The following is a 24,623-nucleotide window of genomic DNA, read 5'->3' as shown; positions in this document are numbered from 1 at the left end:
AAGCTGGTTTATATATGTGCAAGGAATGGAAGGCTGCCATGTTGTTCTTTCTCACATTTGCGTGCAGTGATACCTGCTGGTTTGGGAAATATTAATTTCATTGCATGCTTTCGTTTCCTTAGACAAAATCGTGATGAATTGTTACAATGCTGGTGTCTCCTTTCGCACGGAGAGAGTTTCATTAAACCCCTCGAGGAGCTTACCCGGGTTTTTATTTAGTACCGATGTGGGCAGGGAAGTAAAGGCGGCCTGTTGTAGTTAACTAATTTTCCATGGCATATCGCATAGGAGTTACTCTCTTTTCTCTCTGTCTCCTTTCGCGCGGAGAGAGTGTCATTTAAAAACCCCTCGAGTTGCTTACCCGTGGTTTTTGAGTTAGCACCGATGTGAGCAGGGACGTAATCAAGCGTTTTTGGGGATTTGAGCCGCGAGAGTAGAGTCGTGTATTTGTGGAAGGCTGCCCTGCTGTTCTTTCGCACAGTTGCGTCCAGTGCAGTGATAGGTGCTTTGTTCGAAATATTACTTTCACAACATGCTTCGTTCCCTTGGGCATAAACGTGATGTTTTTTACACTGCTGGTGTCTCCTTTGAGGTGGAGAGCACGTCATTAAAGCCCCTCGAGGAGCTTACCCGTGTTTTGATTTAGTACCGATGTGGGCAGGGAATTAAATGCGGCCCACCGTGGTCAACTAATGTCCCATGAAATATGGCATAGGAGTTACTCTCTTTTCTTTCTGCCTCTTTGTGTTATTGTCCACCAAAAGACAGGACATGCCACACTCATTACTACACATTAATGCACAACTGCGTGTTGGCGGCCGCCACTTTCGGGCGAGGCCATGCTGAGGCCTGGTATCTGTGCTCCTAGATGGTTTCAGCTCACTGTGGTGCACTGATGCGCTCTGAAGTGTGTAGTGAAGGGTTGGTTTACTTGACTGACTGAGGACAGGAACAGGGATGGGATTCAAGTGCCTCCGACATCCAAATACAGAAGCGCTGGCCATCTTCGCATGGCATTGCTCATTAAATACAACAGCATCATGGAGAAACATAAGTTGTGTTTTCTGTTTAAATAAATTAGTGTGCATTTTATAACTAAAACTAAGCCTGTTCAGATATTTCCCAGGGGATTATATGTCGAATCACAGGGTCTCGTCCAGTACAGAGGTGGTATTTTCAAGTCAGCTTCTATGGCCCGGGTGTGATGAGTACCGCATGGGTGTTTACTGCTTTTGAAGTTTACCACATTGATGTTTTACCACAGGGGTGTTAACACGTGGCAGTGACCAGGGTCTTACCACGTACGTGTGACCGTGTTAATGTGATTGTGTGGTAACACCTGGGTGTTGGTGCATGACTGGGTGTTACCACGTTAGGTGTTGCTGCGTGACTGTGTTTGTGTGTTACCACGTAGGTGTTAACAAGTGGGTGTTACCATGTAGATGTTTACCACTTTTGAAGTTTACCACATTGGTGTTTTACCGTGGGGGTGTTAACGCGTGTCTGTGACCAAGGTGTTACCACGTAGCTGTTACCGCGTGAATGTGACTGTATTACAGCGTGAATGTGACTGTCACCACGTAGGTGTTACTGCGTGACTGTGTCCAGTGTCACCACTTAGGAGTTAACAAGCGGTTGTTACTGTGCAAAGGTTTACCACTTAGGTGTTAACAAATGGTGGTTATTGTGTGAGTGTATCTGTGTGTTATCAAAGTGGCTGTGTCCTGCACCGCAAGCCTGGAGGACAAAGAGATAAGCAATAGAATCCGTTCACCCGTCATCCTCCGTCACATGTATCTGGATTTATCGCACATGCCAATTTGCATAGGTATGAGAATGGAAAACAGAGAACTCTCTTTGAATGGTCTGATTCCAAGGTTCATAGGGTAACATTGTCCCTCATGTGATGCAACAGGTATTGTGCTAGGCACGAATTTGAGAGGCTGATTATCATTAAGGACAGCCCAGGCGTGTTATCGGCGCGCTACCTTCACTGTTTTCATCATATGTTTTCCAAGGAGCACTACTGTACAACTTGAGGTTACTCTTTCGTTAGAATAGGAGCACCCATGGTGCCCCACCTTCATGGGTCATAAGTATTCACTTTGCTACATCATAGTGCCAGGGACCCTGCAGCTTGCACCACCATTTTGTGGCCAATGCCGGTACCAGAACAACTGCTAACCATCTCTCTGCACGTGCCACAGGGCAGCTTATGTCATGCAGCTGCATGTAACTTCAGTCATTGACCTTGTCGTAGGCTCTAGAGGGCACAGGCAGAAAGTGTAAATATGCATTGTTAGATTTACAGTAGGAGTGTCATATGTATTAGAGTTAAAGTTAGCCATGTGACATCATCGGTCTAACAATGTATCTGGCCTTTCTGCTTAATTGTACATAATGTTAATAAATAATGTTTTTTAATTTTGTAATAAATAAATAAAGCTGGGGTTACACCCCTAATCCAAAATTGGTGTGGTCTCAATACTTGCCTTGAAGGAGGGAGGGAGACCCCATCCGGACAAGGGCTGGCCGTGGGCACCAAAGGTATACAAATGGGACTTGGGGGAGTACCAGGCCATATGGACAAGGCAGAGCGCTAAAATAGCGCGCACCATCCATATGGTGGTCGAGCCTGTCCCCAGGGGAAAGGAGGAGGTGGGAGCACTCCCACCTCCCCCATAAATGTCCAGTAAGCGGGGACTGCGGTTCACACGGACACCCAGCAGCGGGGTCCTACCAGTTTAGACTGGCCCATGCCCCCTCTTTTAAAAGGGGGTGTGGGGAGCAGAACAGTCTCTTGTTCTTATGCTCCCCACGGGCACAGCGCCCAGGCCACCAGCGTCCCGTAATTTCTTTTCCCCACCAACCATTCCCTAAGGCAGGCAATTTAAATGGGTTGGTCAGGAATGTATTTTGATGTTTCTCTAAAGTTTTTGCATTACAGGTATCTCAGGAGATAGCATTAATGTAAGCTTAATGAGTGGGTACATGTTAAATGATGTCTGTCAATAAGGTATTTGTTAGGTTCTTTTAAATTTTATTGCAGGTATCTCAAGAGATAGAAGTAATGTAAATTTGATATGTTTGCTTGTTCTCTTACTTTATTGCAGGTATCTCAGGAGATAGTTAATGTAAATGTGATGTTTCGGTGAATTTGTAATAAAAGTGTCAATATTTGTAAGCTTGTCAAGTACAGGATTGGTTAATACAGAGTTATCTAATTGAAGTGTGTAATGTTGAATAAATGTCGGTACATGTTGTTTGATTTCAGGTAATAATGTCGTATTTAGTTGTGTGTCTCCAGTCAGGCGGTAAGGTCATGATTGGTAAGCATAGTCTTCGGTCCTTAGCGGTCAGAAACATGTAACTCCAGGGGCAGTGACAGCCGGTAGGTAGGTTGTTGGGGTGCAGGGGCTGGGGGAGCCATTCTTCCCAGTGGGCCTGTGGCCACCCCAGCATGCGCATCAGGGTGCAAGTATGCAGAATTTCCACAGTTCCGTTATGGAGTTTAAGGCACAGGAGGCTGCCAGTAATTGACCTTGCCGTAGGCTCTAGAGGGGACACGCAGAAAGTGCATATATGCATTGTTAGATTTACAGTAGGAGTGTCGTGTGTATTAGAGTTAAGGTTAGCCATGTGACATCATCGGTCTAACAATGTATCTGGCCTTTCTGCGTAATTGTACACAATGTTAATAAATAATGTTTTTTAATTTTGTAATAAATAAATACGGCCAGGGGTTTACAACCCCTAATCCAAAATTGGTGTGGTCTCAATACTTGCCTTGAAGGAGGGAGGGAGACCCCATCTGGACAAGGGCTGGTGGTGGGCACCAAAGGTATAACCAGCATTGGCATAGCCAATAGGTCTCGCCTTTGGGACCTTATGAGATGAATTAAAAGCATTGTTTTTTAAATAAATAAAATGGATAAACTTTGATTATCCATGAATCTGAAAAAATGCCCTACATACTAAGCTTTATTACTTTGCAGTGTGGTAAATGACATCAACGCGCGTTTATTGTTTATAGTTTTGTGGTTCAAATCATCAACAATGCTTAAGTTGGGACCCTTGGCTAGCAGTCATGACTCAGTGGAGGGGGCCCTTGGATTACAATAATGATTTGGGGTAGCAAGTGGGGGCCCCGGCACCAATAATGATTAATTGATGGTCTCCAGAAGTAAAAAGATTATTTGTAAGGCTAACAGAATATCTATTTTCTCACTGCAAGTGTGGGGTTTTAACATTCTTAATGCTTAGTTGTTGGTGTTTTGAGTGTAAAATGTCCCTTTTGACTGCATGAAACAAAAAATTGCCCTAGTCACGATGTGAATAACATGCTGCGTTTATACAGAGGATTTTTAAAAAGTCCAAAATTTAATAAAGGGCAAACCAAATAAAAGTCTGGAGATGCCGGGGATTGAAGCTGGGGCCTCATACATGTGAAGCATGCGCTCTACCACTGAGCTACATCCCCCTATATCTGACTTTGCACTATGATACCCAATTATAGCACGAAAGACACTGGAGCACGCCTTTCGACGTGCAGAGAAGTGGTAAGGACAGTGGGAATAAGAGGACATTTTACAATCGGGCGGGGGGTGTACATGAAGAGAAAAGAAAGGATAAAACTCGCTCCCCTCAAGTCTGCACAGCGACAACCTCACCGCTTCTCCAAGGAAATCAAATAACCACCTTGAAAACTCAGGCTGGCGGCAGTTGTCCCCCCTGCAGCCTTGTGAAGGGGAGTCTGGTCGAGCCCCCCTGCCCTGCTCCCTCCCTTAGGCACTACATTGTGTAAGACGGGGCCGAGAGCCAGCTCTGTGCAATCATCACATGAAACTGAAGATCACACTGTGCATCTTATAAGAGGGGCAGAGAGCCAGCCCCGTGCATCACATCGATCGAGGTAGTCTAGGCCTGTTTGTTAAGTTACATGTGAGTCTATATGTGGCAGGTGCACTCACATCTCCATGTGCCAGTCCACCTGCTGATGCATGTGCTGCATTTTTGTTCAATTTACACATGGAGCAATGAGTGGATATTTTAATCACCCACAACAAAATGGGAGAACTTACATAAATTTGAGTTAGGAAAATTCTCGGTAAAAACACAAGCAAATTATGGACACAAAGCTAACAAAGAGCTGTGGGACAACACTAAACTAAGAGATAAAAAAAGGGAAATCGCGAAAAAATTAAGAATATAGGCTGCAGAAAAGAGGTTAGGAAAAGAAGTAGATAATAACAATATACAAAAAATGAGAAAAGAATATAAAGAGGATTGCAGAAAAGCTAAAAAAAACGCACACAGAGGAAATTTGGGAAGATCTATTAAGAACAAGTAAACTACCTAATAGTGGAGAATTTTGGAACATAATAATAAACTATCAAAAGGAGCGGGTGGACAATACAACATAGGTATAAGCGAAACAACATGGGCCGCTTATATTGAAAGTCTATACAACATCCACAGGAACCTAAATAATAAAGAAATAAATAAAAACCTTAAAAAAGTCAAGACCAAAAAGAAACAGATTTGGGACAAAGAAAAAATGACCAGCAAAAAAGCACTCACCTAGAGGAACAGGCACCTCTGACAACCATCAAACAAACAACCGCCCTAATAAGAAAAATGAAAGCGGAAGGAGCAGCAGGCCCAAATGGGATGCCAAACGCTTTATTCAAATATGACCCCGGTTTCTGGGCAAAATACCTGACACCGCTATTCAATTACGTTTATAAAGAAAAAAAGATACCACAGTCCTGGCAAGGCAACATCTTCCACCCAATACACAAAAATGGATGCAGAATGGAACCCCAGAACTATAGATTAATAGCTTTAATTGACGTGGAGGCAAAGCTCTTTTCATCTTGCATATTGACTCTCCTCCTTCAATGGATATACGATAATAAAATAGTACCCAAATTCCAAACGGGTTTTATGGAAGGCATGGGCTGCATAACCAATCTTTCAGCATTGTCATTACTAATCGAAGGAGCGGGTAAAAGGAAGACTGGATTAATAGCCTGCTATATAGACCTGAAATCCGCCTTCGACCGAGTTCCAAGACAACGCCTATGGAAAAAACTGGATCTTTGGGGTCTTCCGCCGGCATTAATTGAAACAATAATGGCATTATACCACGGAACATGGGCAAAAGTAAAGCTTGGAGAAAGGAGAAGAATATCCGCAGAATTAAAAATAAGAAACGGCCTCAAACAGGGCAGCGTGCTCTCTCCAAGCCTTTTTAACATATACCTGACAGATTTGAACGTGAATGGACACCCACCAAAATTGGCCAATGAAAGCATCCAGTTTCTACAATATGCGGATGATATTGTAGTCTTAAGTCAAACCCCGATAGGCCTCCAAAGAACAATATCCGAATTAACGGACTATTTCGACAGAGAAGGTCTGGAATTAAACACTAAAAAAACAAAAGTGGTGAGATTGGCGGGCACAAGCAGACGATCTTTCAAGTGGTACACAAAGGACAAACACATCGAGGAAACAACTGCTTATAAATATCTGGGGGTCACAATAAGTAAAAATATGTCCCTTCTAGATCAAAAAAGAAACATCGCTGCAAAAGCACAATCACTGAGCTTTGCGTACAGAACCCTCCAAAAGAAATTGCAATGCCCATCATACGACCATCTGCTAAAAGTAATGGTAGCACAAGTTTTACCATCCCTCTCATATGGATCGGAAATATGGCATGGGAAAGAAGCAGCCATCCTAAACACCCTCCAGACAAAAATATACAAATCCGTGTTTCACCTTTATAAAGGATCAGCCCTGGCACAAATAAGGCTGGAATTTGGCTTGCAAAATCAAATATACCAAAGGAAAGCAGTCCTAGTGAAATGGTGTTGGAAATTGAGATCCGCGGAAATAGGATCTTTAAATAACTCATGTTGGCAAGAAATTAAAAAACAATACGACCAACAGGAACCTAATTCATGGGGTGATGATTTGCGAGCATCACTAGAAACCCTTAAAATAGAGGAGATCTGGAATAGTCAACCAGAAGAATCATCCTTTAAAAAGATTTGCAAGCTAAATGCCAAATCTCTATCATTGATAGAAGATAAAAAGACTTTGGCCAAACGGCGACACGGATGGACCGTTTTAAACTCGTATAAACGATTAAAACCACAATCCTACCTCGTTGCACACTTCCAGCTATCTTTAAAAACGAAATTTATGGCCTTCAGAATGGGTGACCATTTTTCAAAAGACTTGATCCCGTCATGGAAAGACACACACCAGGGACCAGGATGTAGACTATGTGATTACCACACGGAAACCTTGTGCCATCTCCTGTGTACATGTGAGTCCACCAAAGACGAGAGAAGATTTTTATTGAAACCAATTTTAAATATGCTGCAGATCCGTACCTGCAGGCAAGCTGTCACCAGCTGGTTGGGAGCAGGTTCAAACATCCTAATATGCCGCGGGGTAAAATTCATGAACTTTGTAGAGACTCAGTTTCTAAAAGCTGAAACAGACTAAAGACAGGGTCTAGAATAAAATGTTTTAAATAAGGAATGAGAAAATATATTTTAAGCAAATGAATTTTTATCTTCTGCTAATTAACTGAAATTTTGTATATGTATGCTTTATGGTTGTGATAAACCAAATAAAGTAAATTTTGACTGACTGACTGAGTGGATATTTTGACTGCAGTGCATGTATAGGGCAGTGCACACTGCACGTGCGGCAAGGATCTGGGCCCCTTGCAGGATTCACACTGTGAGAAGCTGTTGCGCGCTCGCACTCGGACCACCTCACCATAAAGCACATAAACATAAGGGTGTCCAGGTGCCCGTTTTATTACTGAAGTAGACAGTTTTGTACAATAACTGGTAAGAAATGCGATCGCAGCAGCGCGCCTACATCATGGGGATGTTTGTTAAGTTACATGTGTGTTTACATATGGCAGGTGCATTCACATCTTCATGTGCCAGTCCACCTGTCACTTTATGTATTGCATTTTTGTTCAATTTACACCCGGAGCAATGAGTGGATATTTTGATAATAGTTGGTAAGTGATGCGATCGCAGCCGACTGCCTACAACATGGGGATGTTAAAAGTAAAATGCGTAAATATGAGAAACAAGCGCTGAAAGACAAGCGCGGCCCCCAAGCATCTACAGCGTAAGTCACTGCTTTGAGTGGATCAGAGGTAGACACTGTAATCTAAGAATGATCTCACACCAGAGAAGTAAGTTACACACCTGTGGCAGCAGCCGTGCAGCAGCATAGATGCATTGTACAAAGCATGATTGGCCCCCACATTTTAGGATAAATGTGCTGGATCAGTGTATATTCACAACTGAAAGTGCTGCATGCCTGCACCCCCACCAGCGCCGGGTGGAGTACATATTTGCCCCAGATCTGGTCCTCGGTCAGCTGCACCTCGATGAGGGGGCGCACGGTGGTGAAGAGTTTCCACCAGGGCCATTCCTTCACCCACTTGTTCTTCTTGATTATCTTCTGCACGCAGCGAAACGCCAGGGGCTGCATCTGAGCAGGCAACAGAGAGAGGGATGAGTCTTGCTGCGAGATGGAGCCGGAGCCAGATCTCCATACATGGGAAGAGAGAGGGAGAGGAATAGAAAAAAAGCACTCGCGCCGCAGCAGAAGGGGCGCGATTCGCTCGCGGGAGCGATAATTGCGACCAGATGGGCCGCGCGCTCCCGCGAGTGGATCTCCTGACGTGCACGCGTTGACATTGATGGCAATGGCAACACGAGCACGTGCTTGGCTGAAAATCATAAGTGCTAGGAAAAGGTTGTTTTCCTTTGCAGCGCATACGCTGCGATGGCTCGACCTAAAGAGGGGACTTGGGAGAGTACCAGGCCATACTCCGAATTGAAAGCGCGCCATATTCTAAATAGTAGTCACGTTTGTCACTTACTCCTGGTCAACTAAAGGTCTGTCCGCTCTGCGCAGAAGCTGTTTTTCATTTCCAAGATTTTTTTTTTCAGCTGTGCGATTAGCTATCCAGTGCAGCAGATGGACAAACTTTCCGCATTGGGTCTTGGAATAATTGTCTGTGAAAGTCAAGACTCATTTGGAAAGAAAAAAAAAAATAGGAAAAGTTAATTGTCGGGATGCAAAGGCCATTTAATAAACTTCATTACCAGTGCGGCCAGTAATAGCCCCTGAACTGTTCACTCTAATGACTTCATGTGTGCACCTCTGCGAGCGAGGCAAGGATTGCTTTCACTTGGCACCAAAGCGACAGCTGGGATTTGGAAACCAAACAATGGAGCGGAAACTGATACCGTCCAAGTGAGCGCTAGACTCCAAGCAGAAATTCCCAAAGAGGGACAGCTTGAATTTGATTTTTTTTTTCAGTTTCATATTGCGCAAACTCGACCCAAAGGTGTCAGAGTGCTTTACAGGAGCACCAGTTGAAATATAGGAGGACACATTAATTTTGAGGCACAGGGAGATTCAGTGATTTTCCGAGAGTGTCCCTGCCGAGACTCGAACCTGGTTGCCCAGCTTGAAATACCTTTGTGCAATTAGACATGATTCAATTCAAAATTGGACAAGGAGCACAGGTCTAGCCAAATTCTAGCACTACCATAAGTAGAAGAATATGTCTAATAGCCACATCCTCTTCTTGGGCTTCTGACTGTCAGACGAGTGACCCTGATGTACAGCAGTCGCATTACATCACTGCAGCAAAAATCTATTTAAGACACATGCACAGGTCGTGAGCAATTTGCATTTTACAGTATTAGAATTCAAAGCGCCTATGCCTCTTCCTTCTGGTAAATATGGTGAGTAAAGTGCGTACTATTTTCCTGCTAGATTTTGAAAAATGTCATACACAAAAGTATGCGTTTGGAGCAATATGTTGTTTGCTGGTGTCTCGTGAGCAAATGAGTGAACATTTTCGGTAAAACAAAAACAAAAAAAGTCTTGTAAGATATTGGTAGGAAATGGTTTCAATAAACAAAAACAACATTTGCAATGCAATAGGTCTCGCATTTATGGGAGTTTAAGCTACTGGCATTGTAAATGACAATGCCTTTTATTTTTGTTTTTGAAACCAAAACATCAATAAAAGGCATTGCCATTTACAATGCCAATAGCTCAAACTAGCGCAAATGCGAGACCTATTGCATTGCAAATGCTTGTTTCTATTTGTTGCCTGAAGAATGGCAGGTTATCTGTCATTGTGGACACCATGTTCACCTAATGTAAGTTATTTTGTTTCTTTTACCTTTAGAAATCGGTTCAGTTTTGCAGTGAAAAACGTGCTCGCATTGCATTACTTTGAATGGCAACGCGTGCATGTTTGGCGATTCCCTTGTGGGAGCGAGCTTTCAAACCATCTGTTTGTAATTAACAGATGTTCCTGCTCGTTCCCGCAAGGAAAACAGGCACAGGCCCCCTCCTCTCCCGCCCCCCCGCTGCCTCTCGTCAAATATATTTTTTTTAAACTTAGAGCGCAAGGCGCGCGCTTGTTATTTTTGCCTGAAGGGCAGACATGGGAGATATCTGCTCACATCATCTGGTATAAGGTACATCAGTGTACAGGAATGCAGTCCTTTCTCTACAAGATTCCACATCTGAATCCTCTGCACAAAGGTGCAAGGCTCACCTTTCTATTTAAAATAAAAAGTTACGCCTTCATTTACGCAGGGGCTTTGCGCCGTGCTGCGTAAGGCTGGTCACGTTCATCTACGTTGTACAAACCACAAGGTCAGAGAGAAGGCTGCGCCTGCGCAAGCTGACCTTGAGTTGTGTTTCTGTGGCTTTGCTGCTTGCACCCACCTGAGTAAAAGTGTGAGCCCGGCCTGCGACGGCATGGGCTAGAGCCCCCATCTTCAACCGAGAGGTCAGAGGACTCCTTGGGCTGTAACATACGGTAACAGCTTCAGGTACGTTGGTGAGAAGTAAGCAAGAGAAAGGAGCGGGTCTCAGCATGGGTTTGTGTGGCTGTATTTAAAGCTGAGTTTTGTGTTTCTTCACCGCAGAACACTCCAGAGCGCACCTCGATTGTCCGTCCTTTTGAGGGAGCCCCGCTATTCCAGAGCACCATTTCAGTTCAGTTGTCGCTACTTAGACTAAATGATGCTTCCTTTTTTGGTCCACTCTGCTCATCTCTGGAAGCTGCGTTCCCTTTTTCAGGGCAAAAGTACCAGCTGTTTACCATTTGAAAGCCATGTCATCAGTCATTTTTTAGCCTCACAAATTTCCCTCTCCAGGAAGTGCTACCATGGAGCTTAGATGGTTACTCCCAAGGTTGTAGTATCCGGCTTAAATGGTTTGCCTACGAGCAAACTTCTCCAGAAATTAATGCCTTGTTTTAGCCAGAATCAGCCATTGTCATTGTAGCATCCCGCACTGGTGCCAAGTTGTTCGAGGGGGTTAATGGTGTGTGGCAGCAGGAGATGGGAGGGCAAGAAAGCAGGCTGACTGGGTGCTAAACCGTGCCTGCAGCACCGGAGCAGGTGACAGGGACTCTGCTATCTGCATGACCTTAATGCAGACAGCACTTTATGCCCTTCTGAAAACTGGCGGCCTTGGCTCAGCTCGCCCATACCAAAAACCGGTCCAGCGCGAACCCTCTGTTAAAGAGCACACATTCCTTAGAGTTCCCCTGTTCCCCTTCCCATGCGGACTCAGTCAGCCTACGTTTTCTATGAATTTGAGCATGTTCAGTTCTGATTTTATAATTGGATAAAGGTAACTACAAGTTATTGAGAGCAGTGAAAATACAAGCGTTGGCATTGCCAATAGGTCGCGCCTTTGGGACCTTATAAGTGTTTATCCATGCAATAGTTGATGTTGTTGCACCAAGGATATTGTGCTGCATAACTAAATACTTATAAGGTCCCAAAGGCGTAACTTATTGGCTATGCCAATGCTTGTTGACTTTGGGGCAGCAATGCCTTTTAAAGTTTAAGTGATTCTACATCATTGAAAATGATGGAATCACATTAGGCGAGTCATCCCACCGGAGTATGCAAATAAAAAGTTGTCCTCCCTGCAAGTTCCCTACATTTTCATGCTGCTAGAGCTCCTCTTTTTTTTTTTACATGATTTCAATGCATGGGCTGACCCCAAAGTTTCTAAAGCTATTATGTGGTAGCTGCTATTCCTGTACTTCCGCGAGGGGGTAATAGCGAGCTTATGATTAGAAAACTGGAGACACACATGATAATGGAATTTGACAGTAAGGCCCCGAATGGTCTCAACACTACTGAGGACCTTCACTATTACTTGTATAATCATTAAGGACATAGTTCCCATCCATCTTAGTATCATTACATGATGAAAACATTTACTATTTTGCTATAGAAATTTCAATAGGTAGTGTTTTCTATATTAGGTTTCAGTCTCACTGTATCATGTTTACAAATACCATCTAGTGATCACACAGATTGTTTTATATAAAACTGCTTTTAAAAAAATCCCATAAACATGTTATCAAATTAGAAGTGTTTTTTAGAAGTGTTTTTTAACATATAATATTGGTATTAAGTCATAACACTATTTAAACTTTATTATTGGACACATTGCACTTTAAATTGCGTTATTTGCACATAGGGCTTTCGGAAAATTGGTCGAAATATATTGCCTCATAAGTAGTATAGTGGTTATATCTGCTTAGAGTTAGTTAATTATCAATTGATTATGACCTATTTTGCTGCTTTTTCATAAGCACAGCATTGCATTCGTTTAATGAGGTATAGAGCTGCTTTGGTCAGGGGTTTTGGAATACATATGTTTAGTATGGTCTAGCATATGATATTTTGGCATTCATGCTGATATAAGGTGTAAATTAATTTTATATAAGATTCTTTTACCTGAGATTCATAACGGAATTGGTATGATCTCATGTTTTATATCTTACCAAATCAAGCACTACTTCACCATTAGTGGCTGCAAGTGTGTTTCAAGACGATGCTTTGTTTTGAATTTTACACTAACAAGTCTTTTAAAAAAACAAAATTTACAGACATGTTTTATAACCAGAAGTATTTTGTATTAGCGCTGATAGTATGTCGTTTCATTTCAGTATTAGGTCATGGGACTCTTGGCATTTTACTCAATATTCATTGTGGCTTTTATATTCTCTTTTAATATGTTTTACCACAGCACCGGCTGGTGCTACTAGAATATATTGTTGTTATTTATTATGACAAGGCTTGCCCTATTTTGCACATTATTATTTGTGTTTTTATAGTATGTTTTCTATGTTTATTGGGACTCACGTGACACGTTGGGGTGGTATTTAAAAAACAATGGCAAACGCATTTCGTTATGTGATCAAGGCTGCTGTGACAGTCGAAACGCGTAATGGCTATTCAAATGTGAGCATTAAAATATTGCCAAACCTGAAAGAGGAGTTTATACCTTTCCTTCATCGCCTGCGTGGAAGTTGAAGTCGGCAAAACTGCGAATTATATATATATATATATATCCAATTCGCAGTTTTGCCGACTTCAACTTCAACAGCGAATTGTATATATATATATATATATATATATATATATATATGTGTATATATATATATATGTATATATATATCCAATTCGCAGTTTTGCCGACTTCAACTTCCACGCAGGCGATGAAGGAAAGGTATAAACTCCTCTTTCAGGTTTGGCAGGTCTGGCCGAAAAGCTTCGCCAATAAATACTATACTTAGAAACACGGACCCTGGAGTGCGATTCTTTTGTCACCTTGGTTAACGACACCGGGAGAACTTTCGTGAATCTACTTCCGGGTTCCCGACACCCGGGACTCGCACCAACCCCGTCTGGAGTGGAGCGGACACGTCGGGAGACTTTCGTTCCGAACCGACTTTTGCCAAGTCCTGCTCCCGCCGCCGAAAGAACACTGCTGGGAAACGCCTACATTCGGCTGGGAGTGTGCTGGTGAGTGTAGGGCTGGGAGGCGTGCCCCAGAAGGTGCGCGCTACTATGCCCGATCACGGACCGGCATTATACTAGCTCACAATACAGGCACCGCACCAGTATGCTGTAAAACAATCATCAGGGATACTGCGCTACCGACTAGGGACACAACGCGGCAGGGATTTCCCTTTCCGTGTTGCCACACCAAAAAACGCATTTAAAAGTAACCATTCGAAGGGAACTATGATGAGAGGGAAACAAGCGGCGGCTGCAAGCGGCGGAAAAAACACCCAGAAACCGCCGAGCAGGGAGGGCAGACGAAGCCAGATCCCTATTCTGTGAAACGGAAAACACAGCTGAAGTCACCAAAGAGGCGGAACATGCAACGTCGCCATCTGATAAAAGCCTTAAACAGATGCTGTTCCAGTACGAGAAATTACTCAAAAAAGAGATCAATTGTTGGTGGGAAGTAACATCTTTAGAAAATTATATCGAGGTAGGCAGGGTCCCGAGAGGACTGTGTATTTTAATAACACGGACCTACCAAAATCCCCATCCCAAGCTCCTAGAAGACTGGTCAGGGCTCATGGCAGGAACCTGTAAAAATATGCTGAGTCTTTTGTCGAAGTATGCAGCCATAGAGCTTGAGCAAGTCATCAAGGACATTGAGAAACTCAAGGAGGACCTTGATAAACATGATGCCAAAGAAGAAATAAAAAAAGCACTTGAACATATGGAAAGCAGACTGGACAAATATTAAGACAAAATAAAACAGAAAAAGAAACGCATGTTTCTAGGTGACAAACAGGACTACGCCAGAGGGAGGATACTGACCTTTGGCAAAAAGTATGACGGCGCGATTAAACAATTCAAGCAGCTGGGGGCAACCAGGCAGCACCAAGAAACGAGGATCTCTGAATCTGGGCCGGAGTACTACTCGGATGGTGAGGAGAAAATGGACCACAGTGGCAGGAACATTCTTACCTTCAAACCTCTAGAAGAGTACCATTTTCTACAATCGGGAATGACATTACGTGCAAGACCACCAGAACAGGCATACGGAAGGGGAAGAGGTGCAAGCAGAAAAGAAAAACCTATATTTTTTCAATTATAATTTTATATATTTTGGAACCCTATTATACTTCTTTTTTTTACTTTAAAAATTATGTAATGTTTTATATCTTCCCCAAAAAATATGTATTTTTTTTTATGGTAGAGAAAACTGCACTTCCACACAGGTAGTGTACCAAGCTCCATCACCACACAAATCCTATCCGTCATATTTCTAAACTCATAAATGATGCGCATTTCGTATCCGACGAGTTTGTGGCACCATGTCCCACGTAACATCATATGCGCATGAAGTCACCCCTGGTGCTACTTTGGTATCCACCAAGCCACGCTTACGTCATGTACATATGGGGTCGCACCCACTGTGCTTTGCGACTACATGCTGCCAGGCCCTGTGCTACATCACAGACGTATAGTATAGCACCTGGTACGCCATTCCCTTTTTTGTCTCAAAAGTATATCTAAATAACTTTAAACAGTATATGAGAGCATGCAAAAATCTAAATTATTTTAAACATTTATTTATATCTAACTGTAATAAACTTATATTATGATAAATATATTTTGTCAAATCGCGTTGGGGTGGCCTCACTGCGCGCTCGGTGCGCGTTTGCCATGTGACCTTAAAAAAAAGCATTTGATTGGTTCATAACATTTCCCATTGTAACAGTTGTACACCCCCACCCATTGTACTCATTCTCTCTACAGCGTTTGATGAGAGACACCTCTTCTGCTTAGAAAGATTTTTGGGAAAGTGTTTTCCTGTATACACATATCTCATACTACACACAACATGCAACGATCATCTTGATCAATATTCATGCTCTGTACATTAGCCTTACACGTGTGATTGCCATGCATTTCAAACGTTCCATCAAAAACAAACATGTGTTACACGATGCCCCTGGTGTGTGTGTGTGTGCACATTATTGTGCTGCCTTTCAGCCTGGGTATTGGTGGCTCTAAGGAGTATCATCAACCACGGGAGAAGTGTGGCTCCATGGTTAGAGCGGCAGACACTGATGCAGAGGTCAGGCCTGGGACCAGGGTTCAATTCCCGCCTTGGCAGGTCTTGGGCTCAATTTCCTCGGACCTGATAATTCTCGCCTCAGTGCCTATTCTAATCATGGGCCCCACTCTGCAACTCTGGGCAATAGCTTTCCTAATCTCCACAACGGCCCCAACAGCGCTAGGATGCCTGGCTGCACCTTGGGGGTGCCCAGGAGTGGCCGCCTCACAGGGAAAAAGCCAGGAAGGGTTCCAGAGCGGTATTCGAACAAGCGCCGGAGAGACCCCATGTGGGGTGATTCGGGCGCTATAAAAGTAATACAAAATTTACATTTACAGGCAGGCTGCACATCCTAGATCACATGCCATCTCATTAACAATAGTTTCCGCACTCCCGACACGTGCTTCACTAATCTAAATTGCACACTCTGCAAGATCAAAACTACAAAAGAAAGACACATAAGCACACTTCCTGACCAGACAGGAACTGAAACGCCCAAGTTCCCGGAACAATTATTCACACCCCTACGCAGGCTTGGGGTACGCAAGCCCAGCCCGGATGATAAGGGGTTGATAATATGCCCTTGTGAATTCCCATAGAAGCCCAGGTTCACTCCAGAACCTGGGCTTCTAAGGGAATTTACAAGGGCATATTATCAGCCGCTTTAGCAGCAGTTTCCTGCCGCTAAAGCGGCGATAATGTTATTGCCTTTCCTTGATAATATGGCCCATCATCTCTGGCCTCGTGTATTTAATTGTAAGGACTTGCTGACCCACACTCTTTCTCGCAGACTCCAGCGTCCTAGACAAATGGGTGACAGAGTATAAACACTAAGGGCTGGGTGCAACAGGCCGATGCTACGTCTCCTCCTCCCTCTCTTCTTTTGACTCTCCCTCCCCTTCTCCCTTCCACCCACTCCCCCTCCCTTCCATTCTTACTATGGTCCTTTCATACGGACTACCTTTCTTTACCTCTTCCACATAGCACACATACTTATGTTTCATTTTTGTCTAGCAGTTTTCCTACGCTGCTTCCATTGGAGTCCAACCCACGTTTTTTTGTATATACTGTTCTATTAAAGTTACATTTCTATTTATTTCTGTTTTCATAAAGGTTACTTTTTTTCAAATAAATAACTGAGTGTATAGGTCTTCTTTTTCTGACAACACTTGTCTATTATTTATTGTAAAAATCATCTTTTTATAGGAGATTTTAAGGACAACAGTATTTAATAATATGGTGTACCTACCAAACATAATCTAACAAACTATTAGACAAATGAAGACTGGGTAATTGTACAACTGCAAGAGTTCTATGAGTGTATCACTTTATAACACCATAAGTACTGCCTATATGATTACAGAACAAATAAGGCACTGCCTAGGGCCACCAAGGCTTCAGGGACTGCCAAGGTCCCCCCTGCATATTTAAATTAAGACCTGGAGTGTGGCGATCCCTGGACTTCAGTTGGCCTCGAACCCCCGAACAATTAGTAAACAATACCCGGGAAGGTGGCACTCCCCTAGGCTGCAAAACTTCTTTGTGCCCTTCCGTGCCTAATTTACATATGACATTAAGATCCCCAGTCCTACAGAGACCCCGCAATATAATAATTGGATTGGCCATGTCACATTACCCACCTGGGGACTCATTTAAAAGAACGGGTGAGACCCTGCTGTTTTTTTTCTTTTCTCTCCATTTTTACCATCCGCATCTCCTCTGTTACAGCGACACGAGGTTTTCCTCCTCCCGTTTCAAGTAGTCGAACAAAATTTGCTATCACAGGGTGGAAGCCATGCACCACCCTCTAATGGCAAACACAAATGTCCCTCCAATGCACACCCCGGGACATTGTATTACCCGTCCCTGAGAGGTCGTCCTCCCTAGGACCATGATGCATTTGTTAGTATAAACGCATACTAACATTACTTACACACATGTAGTACAATGACCAGAATGTAGTGAAGAAGCAGAGGAAGTGCAAAATCTAAAAATATAAATCCTACCAGAAGTCGGATGACAAAGTTCAATGAGCCGACGACCCTGGCATGAGTAGAAACAGCTACACGAAGAAAACGGGTCTTCAGCACAACGCAAGCAATTTTTAAATATTGGTCAGTGGTGCCTTTTTGACTTCTCCCGCTCGTCGCCAAAATTATGTAGTGAAGAGGCAGACAGCAGTGCATCCAATAAAGAGATATATTATAAGAAAACAAGACACCTGAAACAATCGCCAACAGGAGCAGACAGCAAAGCAACCGTCTAATCCAGCACCGTGTACGAACTCCGCAAGGTTCCCCTCATCACAGCCCTGCATTCTAACATTACATTCTGAGGAGCATATTATCAAGGAACGGCGTTAAAATTATCGACGCTTTAGAGGCAGGAAACTGCCGCTAAAAACTGCGATAATGGGCTTGATAATATGCCGTAGAGAATTCCAATAGAAGCCCATGTTCTGCTATTAACATGGGCTTCTATTGGAATTCTCTACGGCATATTATCAAGCCCATTATCGCCGTTTTAGTGGCAGTTTCCTGCCGCTAAAACGGCATTAATTTTAACGCCATTCCTTGATAGTATGCCCCTTAGATTCTAGTAGAATTACATACTAACATTCTACTATGACTTACAATGGAATACTACACAGAGCACATGACTTTGCAGTAATGAGCTCATGGTTTCATCCACGAGTCTTGAGACCGGTAGGAGTAAGTATTTCACTTCCCACTCCCTATATTGTATAAACGTAAACTAACACTTCTTCCACAGGTATACTACAGCGCCCAGAGCACATCACTATACAGCAATGACCTCACAATTTAAGCTCACGGTCTCTACATCAGTACGGGTGAATAGATTGCTCCCTATATACTATAAACGCATACTAACACTACTTACACACTTACCTACAGCGTCTAGTATCCTACAGCGCCCAGAGCCCATCACTTTACAGCAATCAGCTCGGTTTCATCCCCAAGTCTTTACACCGGTAGGCGTAACTACTTTGCTTCCCACTTCCGGTATACTATCAACACATAGTAGCGGTCAGTAGTTCGCCTCCCACTCCCTGAATGGTATAAACGCCAGCTAACACTACTTGCACACGTATGCTAAAAACACCAGACCACATCACTTTACAGCAATGACCTTACGATTTAGACCCTCGGTTTCATACCCCAGTGTAGCACCATATCATATCACCACCATGCCACTCTGAGCAACACCGCACATCCAGACAGTTAACAGTGATAACTATCAATTGGCGACCGCCAGTAGGTAATCAAGAACAAATTAGAAGAGTTCATTGATTATTTTAGCTTTCAAAACTTCTCTCTATTATTGTCTTTCTACTTTTCAATATAGTTTTTTTAATATTCAAGTACACATCGAAGTCAGAAATTCAACTTATTCTATCAACACCCTTTCTAGAACATTCTACAACACGTGGAGGTTAAAAGTTCATCAATTTTATAAAACATGGAAAAAACGTTTTAAAAAGTTTAAAATTTAAAAAAGAGAGAGGCTGCATACACAATCAGCTTTTTTTAACACTGAGGTGCCAAGTTAATCAAACTCCTGCGGGTATGCCATATTGAATTAAGAAAATGGGATACGGCAAAGACAATGGGTGGGTGGGGGGTCATATTTCAGGACTCTAAGTGCCTCCACACAGTGCTTGAACCCTAAGTTCCATCAGAGTGTGATGAGCCAATGCTGTCTGGAAGGCTTATAGCCAGGACAGAAAAAGAAGACATGAAGCTCTGACTCAACCCCATAACTACAAGCTGGGCACCCAAGGGGAGTGGCTTTTGTCCGTTTATTAGTAAAAGCACGAAGCGGCAAAGACCCCAGTATGAACTAGATGTATAGTTTCCTTACAGAGAAGGGCTGGATATCATCCCGAAAGGGCTTGGTCCGATGATCATCCTTAATCCTTAGTAAGTCAGCTGTCAGATGTCCTAAGGCCACATCCCCCTGGACGTCTGCTAGCTTGGACAACCTCTAGGCTTTGATTAGTTCTAGACGTGATGTCGTGGGGCACGATTCTTCAGGGTTACTCCATAAGTTAGATTTACCCAATCTGCAACAAAGGTCCTTAATGTACATGAGACAAAGTATTTTGTCCAGACCCGGAGACTCAGTAACTCCTTTAATTCTTTTTGGTAGGTTGCTTGCTCCGGGGTAACCCACAGTCTATGCCGAATGTTAGTGGCCTAAGTCCAGTCTCATCCGCTATTGGTCTAATTCCTAAATCCATGCATAAAGGAAAGAGAGGGGTACTAATCGGGAGACCTAACATTTTCCTAATAAAGTTATTCTCTGTTTTGCTCAGACAATCAGAGGGACAATGACCCCATAATTCATCCACATACAATGTAGCCTTCCTTGCTTGGACTTTGTATATCTCTACTATAGGGCCAACTAGTTTGTAAGAGGAGTTTCTATATATTTTTGCTATTCTCCCCACAATCTGGACTAACTTCAGGCTTGCTTTGTCTATCTGCGGGCCCCATTCAAATGTTTCTGACAGTGTGACACCTATGTAATCAAAAACTGACACCCTCTCAAGCAAACTGGCGTTTAAGGAGGGATTTGGGCAGGATGTTTTGGCTAGGTTGAAGACCATAAATTTGGTCTTTAGGGTATTTATTTCCAGCCCCCTGTTTTTGCAGAAGATGGCAAAACTGTCAAGAACCCTCCTGATGCCCATGGGTGACTTAGAGAGTAACAATGTGTTGTCCGCAAGCATCATTGCTGGTACCTTGTTCTAGACTTTGTTAAGGTGGGCAACCAGAGCATTAATAAAAAGGCAAAACAGGGTAGGTGCAAGCACACATCCCTGTTTTACTCCTCCGTTTGCAGGGAAGCGGGGGGTTAGCTCATCAAACTTCCCAAATCTTACTTGGGCGAAATTCCCTGTGTGTAGTCTCATAAGCAGGCTCAAGAGGCAGGCAGCCTGCTTTCCCCGGACCTTTTAGAACAGCCCACAGTTTTTCTCTATGGACAAAATCAAAAGCGTCTTCAGATCTACAAAAATTAGATTGAGGCTGCCACCCTCTAATAGCACCATTTTCCAATATACTACTTGGAGTCTGAAGATTTGGTCAATGATAGAGATGTTTTTTCTGAAACCTGCTTGAAATGGACTCAGAATTTCAAACTCCTCCATCCACACATGCACGCGGTCACGGAGGATCCTAGCAAACAGTTTCTGGGCAACATCATTCAAACTGATCAGCCTGTGATTGAAAGGCAAGAGGGGTGAACCCTTTTTAAATACTGGGAATATTTCTGCCCAAGCCCAAGTTTCCGGAATCACCATCCCTCTCATAATGGCATTGAATATTACCCATAAATAAGGACTCAATATTTCTGGTTCTAACCAGAATAGGTCACCTGGTAACTTATCCAGACCCGGGGCTTTTCCAAGGGGAAGCTTTCTGCTGGCATTAAGAACTTCTGTCATTGTAATCCCGTGGGGCTCTTTGTAGGTGGTCCCAGAGGATATTAAAGGTGAAGGTTGAAGAATGCATTTATGGGCCCTTATTCAAATCCTAACCATGTTAGAAGCATGCAAAGAGGGAGTTTGTGCTGATTTCTAGGAATCCACTTACCAGTTCCAACACCCAAAAGCAATTAATGAAATATTAGATTACTCACGAATGCACGTAGTTTGAGAAAACCGTCCATTTGAAAGACACTCCACTGTTCCATCCTCTTGTCCTTCGTGAGTGAAAAAACCAGGGTAGCAGCGGAAGTATACAGTTTGGCCCTCTGTATAATGATCTTTATTAAAATACACATCCATATTGTCAAAGTAGGGCCGCTCACACGCACCTAAAAAAAGAGGTTATGGTAAGCTATGTCTATTATTGCTAATATTAATGTTGAATAAACATATGTTTTGAATAAATGTAATGTTTCACTGTATGTACTTCAACGCTTCTAACATCAATGGGTTGGACCATGCCTGCTTGCAGGAGAATATTGGTTATGCCAGAAGCGAATTATTATAAACAATACTAAAATGAATATTGCCATAATCTGCAGGACAGGTTCTCTTACCATTCCTCCTCACAGTGGCCACACAGATAGGAAAACAACCTTTACCTACGAAGAATGTGGCAAATGTCGCAGATAATTTAACAAACATCTTCCCACCATAGTCTGACTTGGAAGTCAAATCCTCTGTGACTCTTTAGAAGTATCTTCCTTTCCACTGTATTCACTTGCTTCCAAGTGTTGTGCTGTTGATATATAGACTTTGAATACACCAAACTGATAGTTAGGGGCACCTGGCTGCATCCTGTGCTGCTTTCAGGAGAAGCAGAGCTCTGGTGTGCGACTCTGCTCCATCTTAAATTCTTTACTGGTTCCCAGTTTATAGAAAACATTAATTCAGATTTCTCTGCAAAACACACTATGCAGTAATGGTATGACCCTTTCCCTTCTAAGAGAATAAATGTGAATTGTTTCTACTGAAATGCCACATAGAGATCACACTGCTGTCAGGTCCGCCGTTTTCCCCTTTAGCAGGCTCTGCACTGATCTTATACCTAAAGCCTGCTTGCAGTCCTGAGAGAATGTGGTTTTCCTCACAACAATACAACCGCCTTAGCACCTGTTTGCAAAAATGTTTAGCAAATTGTCAATCAGGCTGATAGGGCGGTAGTTGGAGTGTAGGCTGGGATCCCCTTTTTTAAAGATGGGCACAATCTCTTCCTACTTCCACGATTGAGGGATCACCCCCTCGATCGCGATGGCGTTGGATAACATGTTAATATAGGAGACCCACCCCCCAGGGTCTGCTTTGAAGACGTCAGTGGAGCTTTCTCTGGCTTGAAGCTCACTTGAGTTCCTCCATGGTAAAACCTACTGGGGGAATGGATTGTGGCATATCATTGTGGAAGCCCATATACGCAGGACCAGGCTCAGGGGAGCGGGTAGCGGAGTACAAACTCCCAAAATGGAAAACTCTGTCAAAGGGAAGAATAGATGTTTCAATGGGGCTCCCTGTTCTCCCAAGCTCTTACTGAACAGTGCCCAGAATTTCCTCTGGTTATTAGCTATGGCGGTATCCAGTGGGTCAGACCAAATGCCATCTTCTTAAGCTCCTTTTGTATCTTTTAGGGTGATCCAATAAATGGGCCTGTTTACTAATACAGCCTGCATATCCCCATCTTTTAGAGATTTGAGCAGGGTTGCCTTTCGTTTTTAACACTGGCCATTGAACTATCCCTTAGTCTGCATTGTGTTTGGGCAACCCCCATAACCTCCCTGGTGAGGAGGTTCCTCAACTTGTCAAATACCATATTGTGCTCCGCTAATATCACCTCACTTCCCCCCAGTTGGTATAAATGTAATCTGTTGGAACTGGGGTCACCAGTCCCCTAGGGCAGCATGGCACGAGCGGGTAGGCGTCCGAAAGCATATGTGTTAAGCGACCATACAGCACACTCAACCACTGAGTCAGAAACAAGGGCACGCAATTAGTGACACCACTCCAGTGAGCTTGTGTAAAAACTCAAGTCAACTTTATTAAGATAGAGCAGAATCAGGGTATTAGGAATTCATCATAAAATTAGCTTTATAGCTCTCTTTTCAGATACCTGTGTGTCAACACTTGGCATTAAACTTCAGTTGAATAAATATTAGATATTCCATAAATATTAAATATTAGATAAATACATTTTTAGTAAAACACAGGCCTGACCTATGCCTTGCCCCTGGTCAGCACCTGCATCAAATACATTAAGGAGACAACCAAAATGATAGGTCATCTTATTAGCCCTGTGGGCTTTTTACCCACCTCTCACCAAGCAAGGGTGAGCGTTTTACAACAGAAAGCTTTGCAATAAATAACAGTAGGTTTCTACTTATTACTCCCCAAGCAAAGCTGAGCGTTTCAGAACAGCAAATGTAAATAAATCACTGTAGGCTTCTAATAAATATAGCACTACGTGGAAGTAAACATTTCATTAGGAATAAACAACCTCGTGGGTAGGTATAACCATTTTAACAGGCAAGCCTGCGCTTAAAAGACTTGGATTAGGCATATGCAATCTTTCAGTAAATGCAACACATTCCCTTAGCCGTAGCCTAGATTGACATACCACCTTCTGTGAAGCAGGAGTAAAACATTTCATAAGGCTGGAGTAAACAGCTCAGTATCTGAAGTAAACCCTTCAGCCATCCCCTTGTGCAGGGTCAACCTCTCCTCAATCAAGAAGAATATTTCATCATACCCCTGTAGGCACTTAGCCAACATCCTCCTATGCAAGTCTAAACATTTCCTTATGTAGAACAGTTAGTTAACCAAGGTAAACCTCTCCTTAATCAGGAGTAAACACTTCAGGGAAATAGGAGCAACCCTTCCCTAATCAGGAATCAACATTACCCTAGAAATCAAGCATAGGCATTTTATATAGCAAGAACGGGCATCCTTTTAGGTAAACACCTCACTGGGTAAACATCCCATTAGAACTTGGACCCCAATTCACTAGGTAGGGCCCCCCCATTTCCTTTAGATAACAATAACCAGTTCCTCAATTAGGAATCAATTTCTCATTAGAGGATTACTCCCATTCCAGTACTCAGCAGGCAAGGAGACCCATACATTTGTAGAAAATCTGCATTACATTAAATGT

General features: G+C 43.1%; 1 protein-coding gene across 10 annotated transcripts in view; it reads right to left on the bottom strand.

Annotated features, from left to right (window-relative positions):
- The window catches only part of LOC147747713 (coagulation factor XIII B chain-like), a 1,126,012-nt gene that overhangs the window by 857,454 nt on the left and 243,935 nt on the right, over positions 1–24,623 (bottom strand). For all 10 annotated transcript variants that reach the window (XM_086955075.1, XM_086955118.1, XM_086955080.1 and 7 more), the window contains one exon: positions 21,637–21,813. In XM_086955075.1, the coding sequence (XP_086811201.1) occupies positions 21,637–21,813 (177 nt within the window). The remainder of the gene's footprint in view (positions 1–21,636; positions 21,814–24,623) is intronic.

Source organism: Lissotriton vulgaris, chromosome 1_1 (assembly GCF_964263255.1).
Source record: "Lissotriton vulgaris chromosome 1_1, aLisVul1.2, whole genome shotgun sequence".
NCBI lineage: Eukaryota > Metazoa > Chordata > Amphibia > Caudata > Salamandridae > Lissotriton > Lissotriton vulgaris.
Note: the sequence above shows the minus strand (reverse complement) of the source record. Positions and strands in the feature narration are given on the sequence as shown.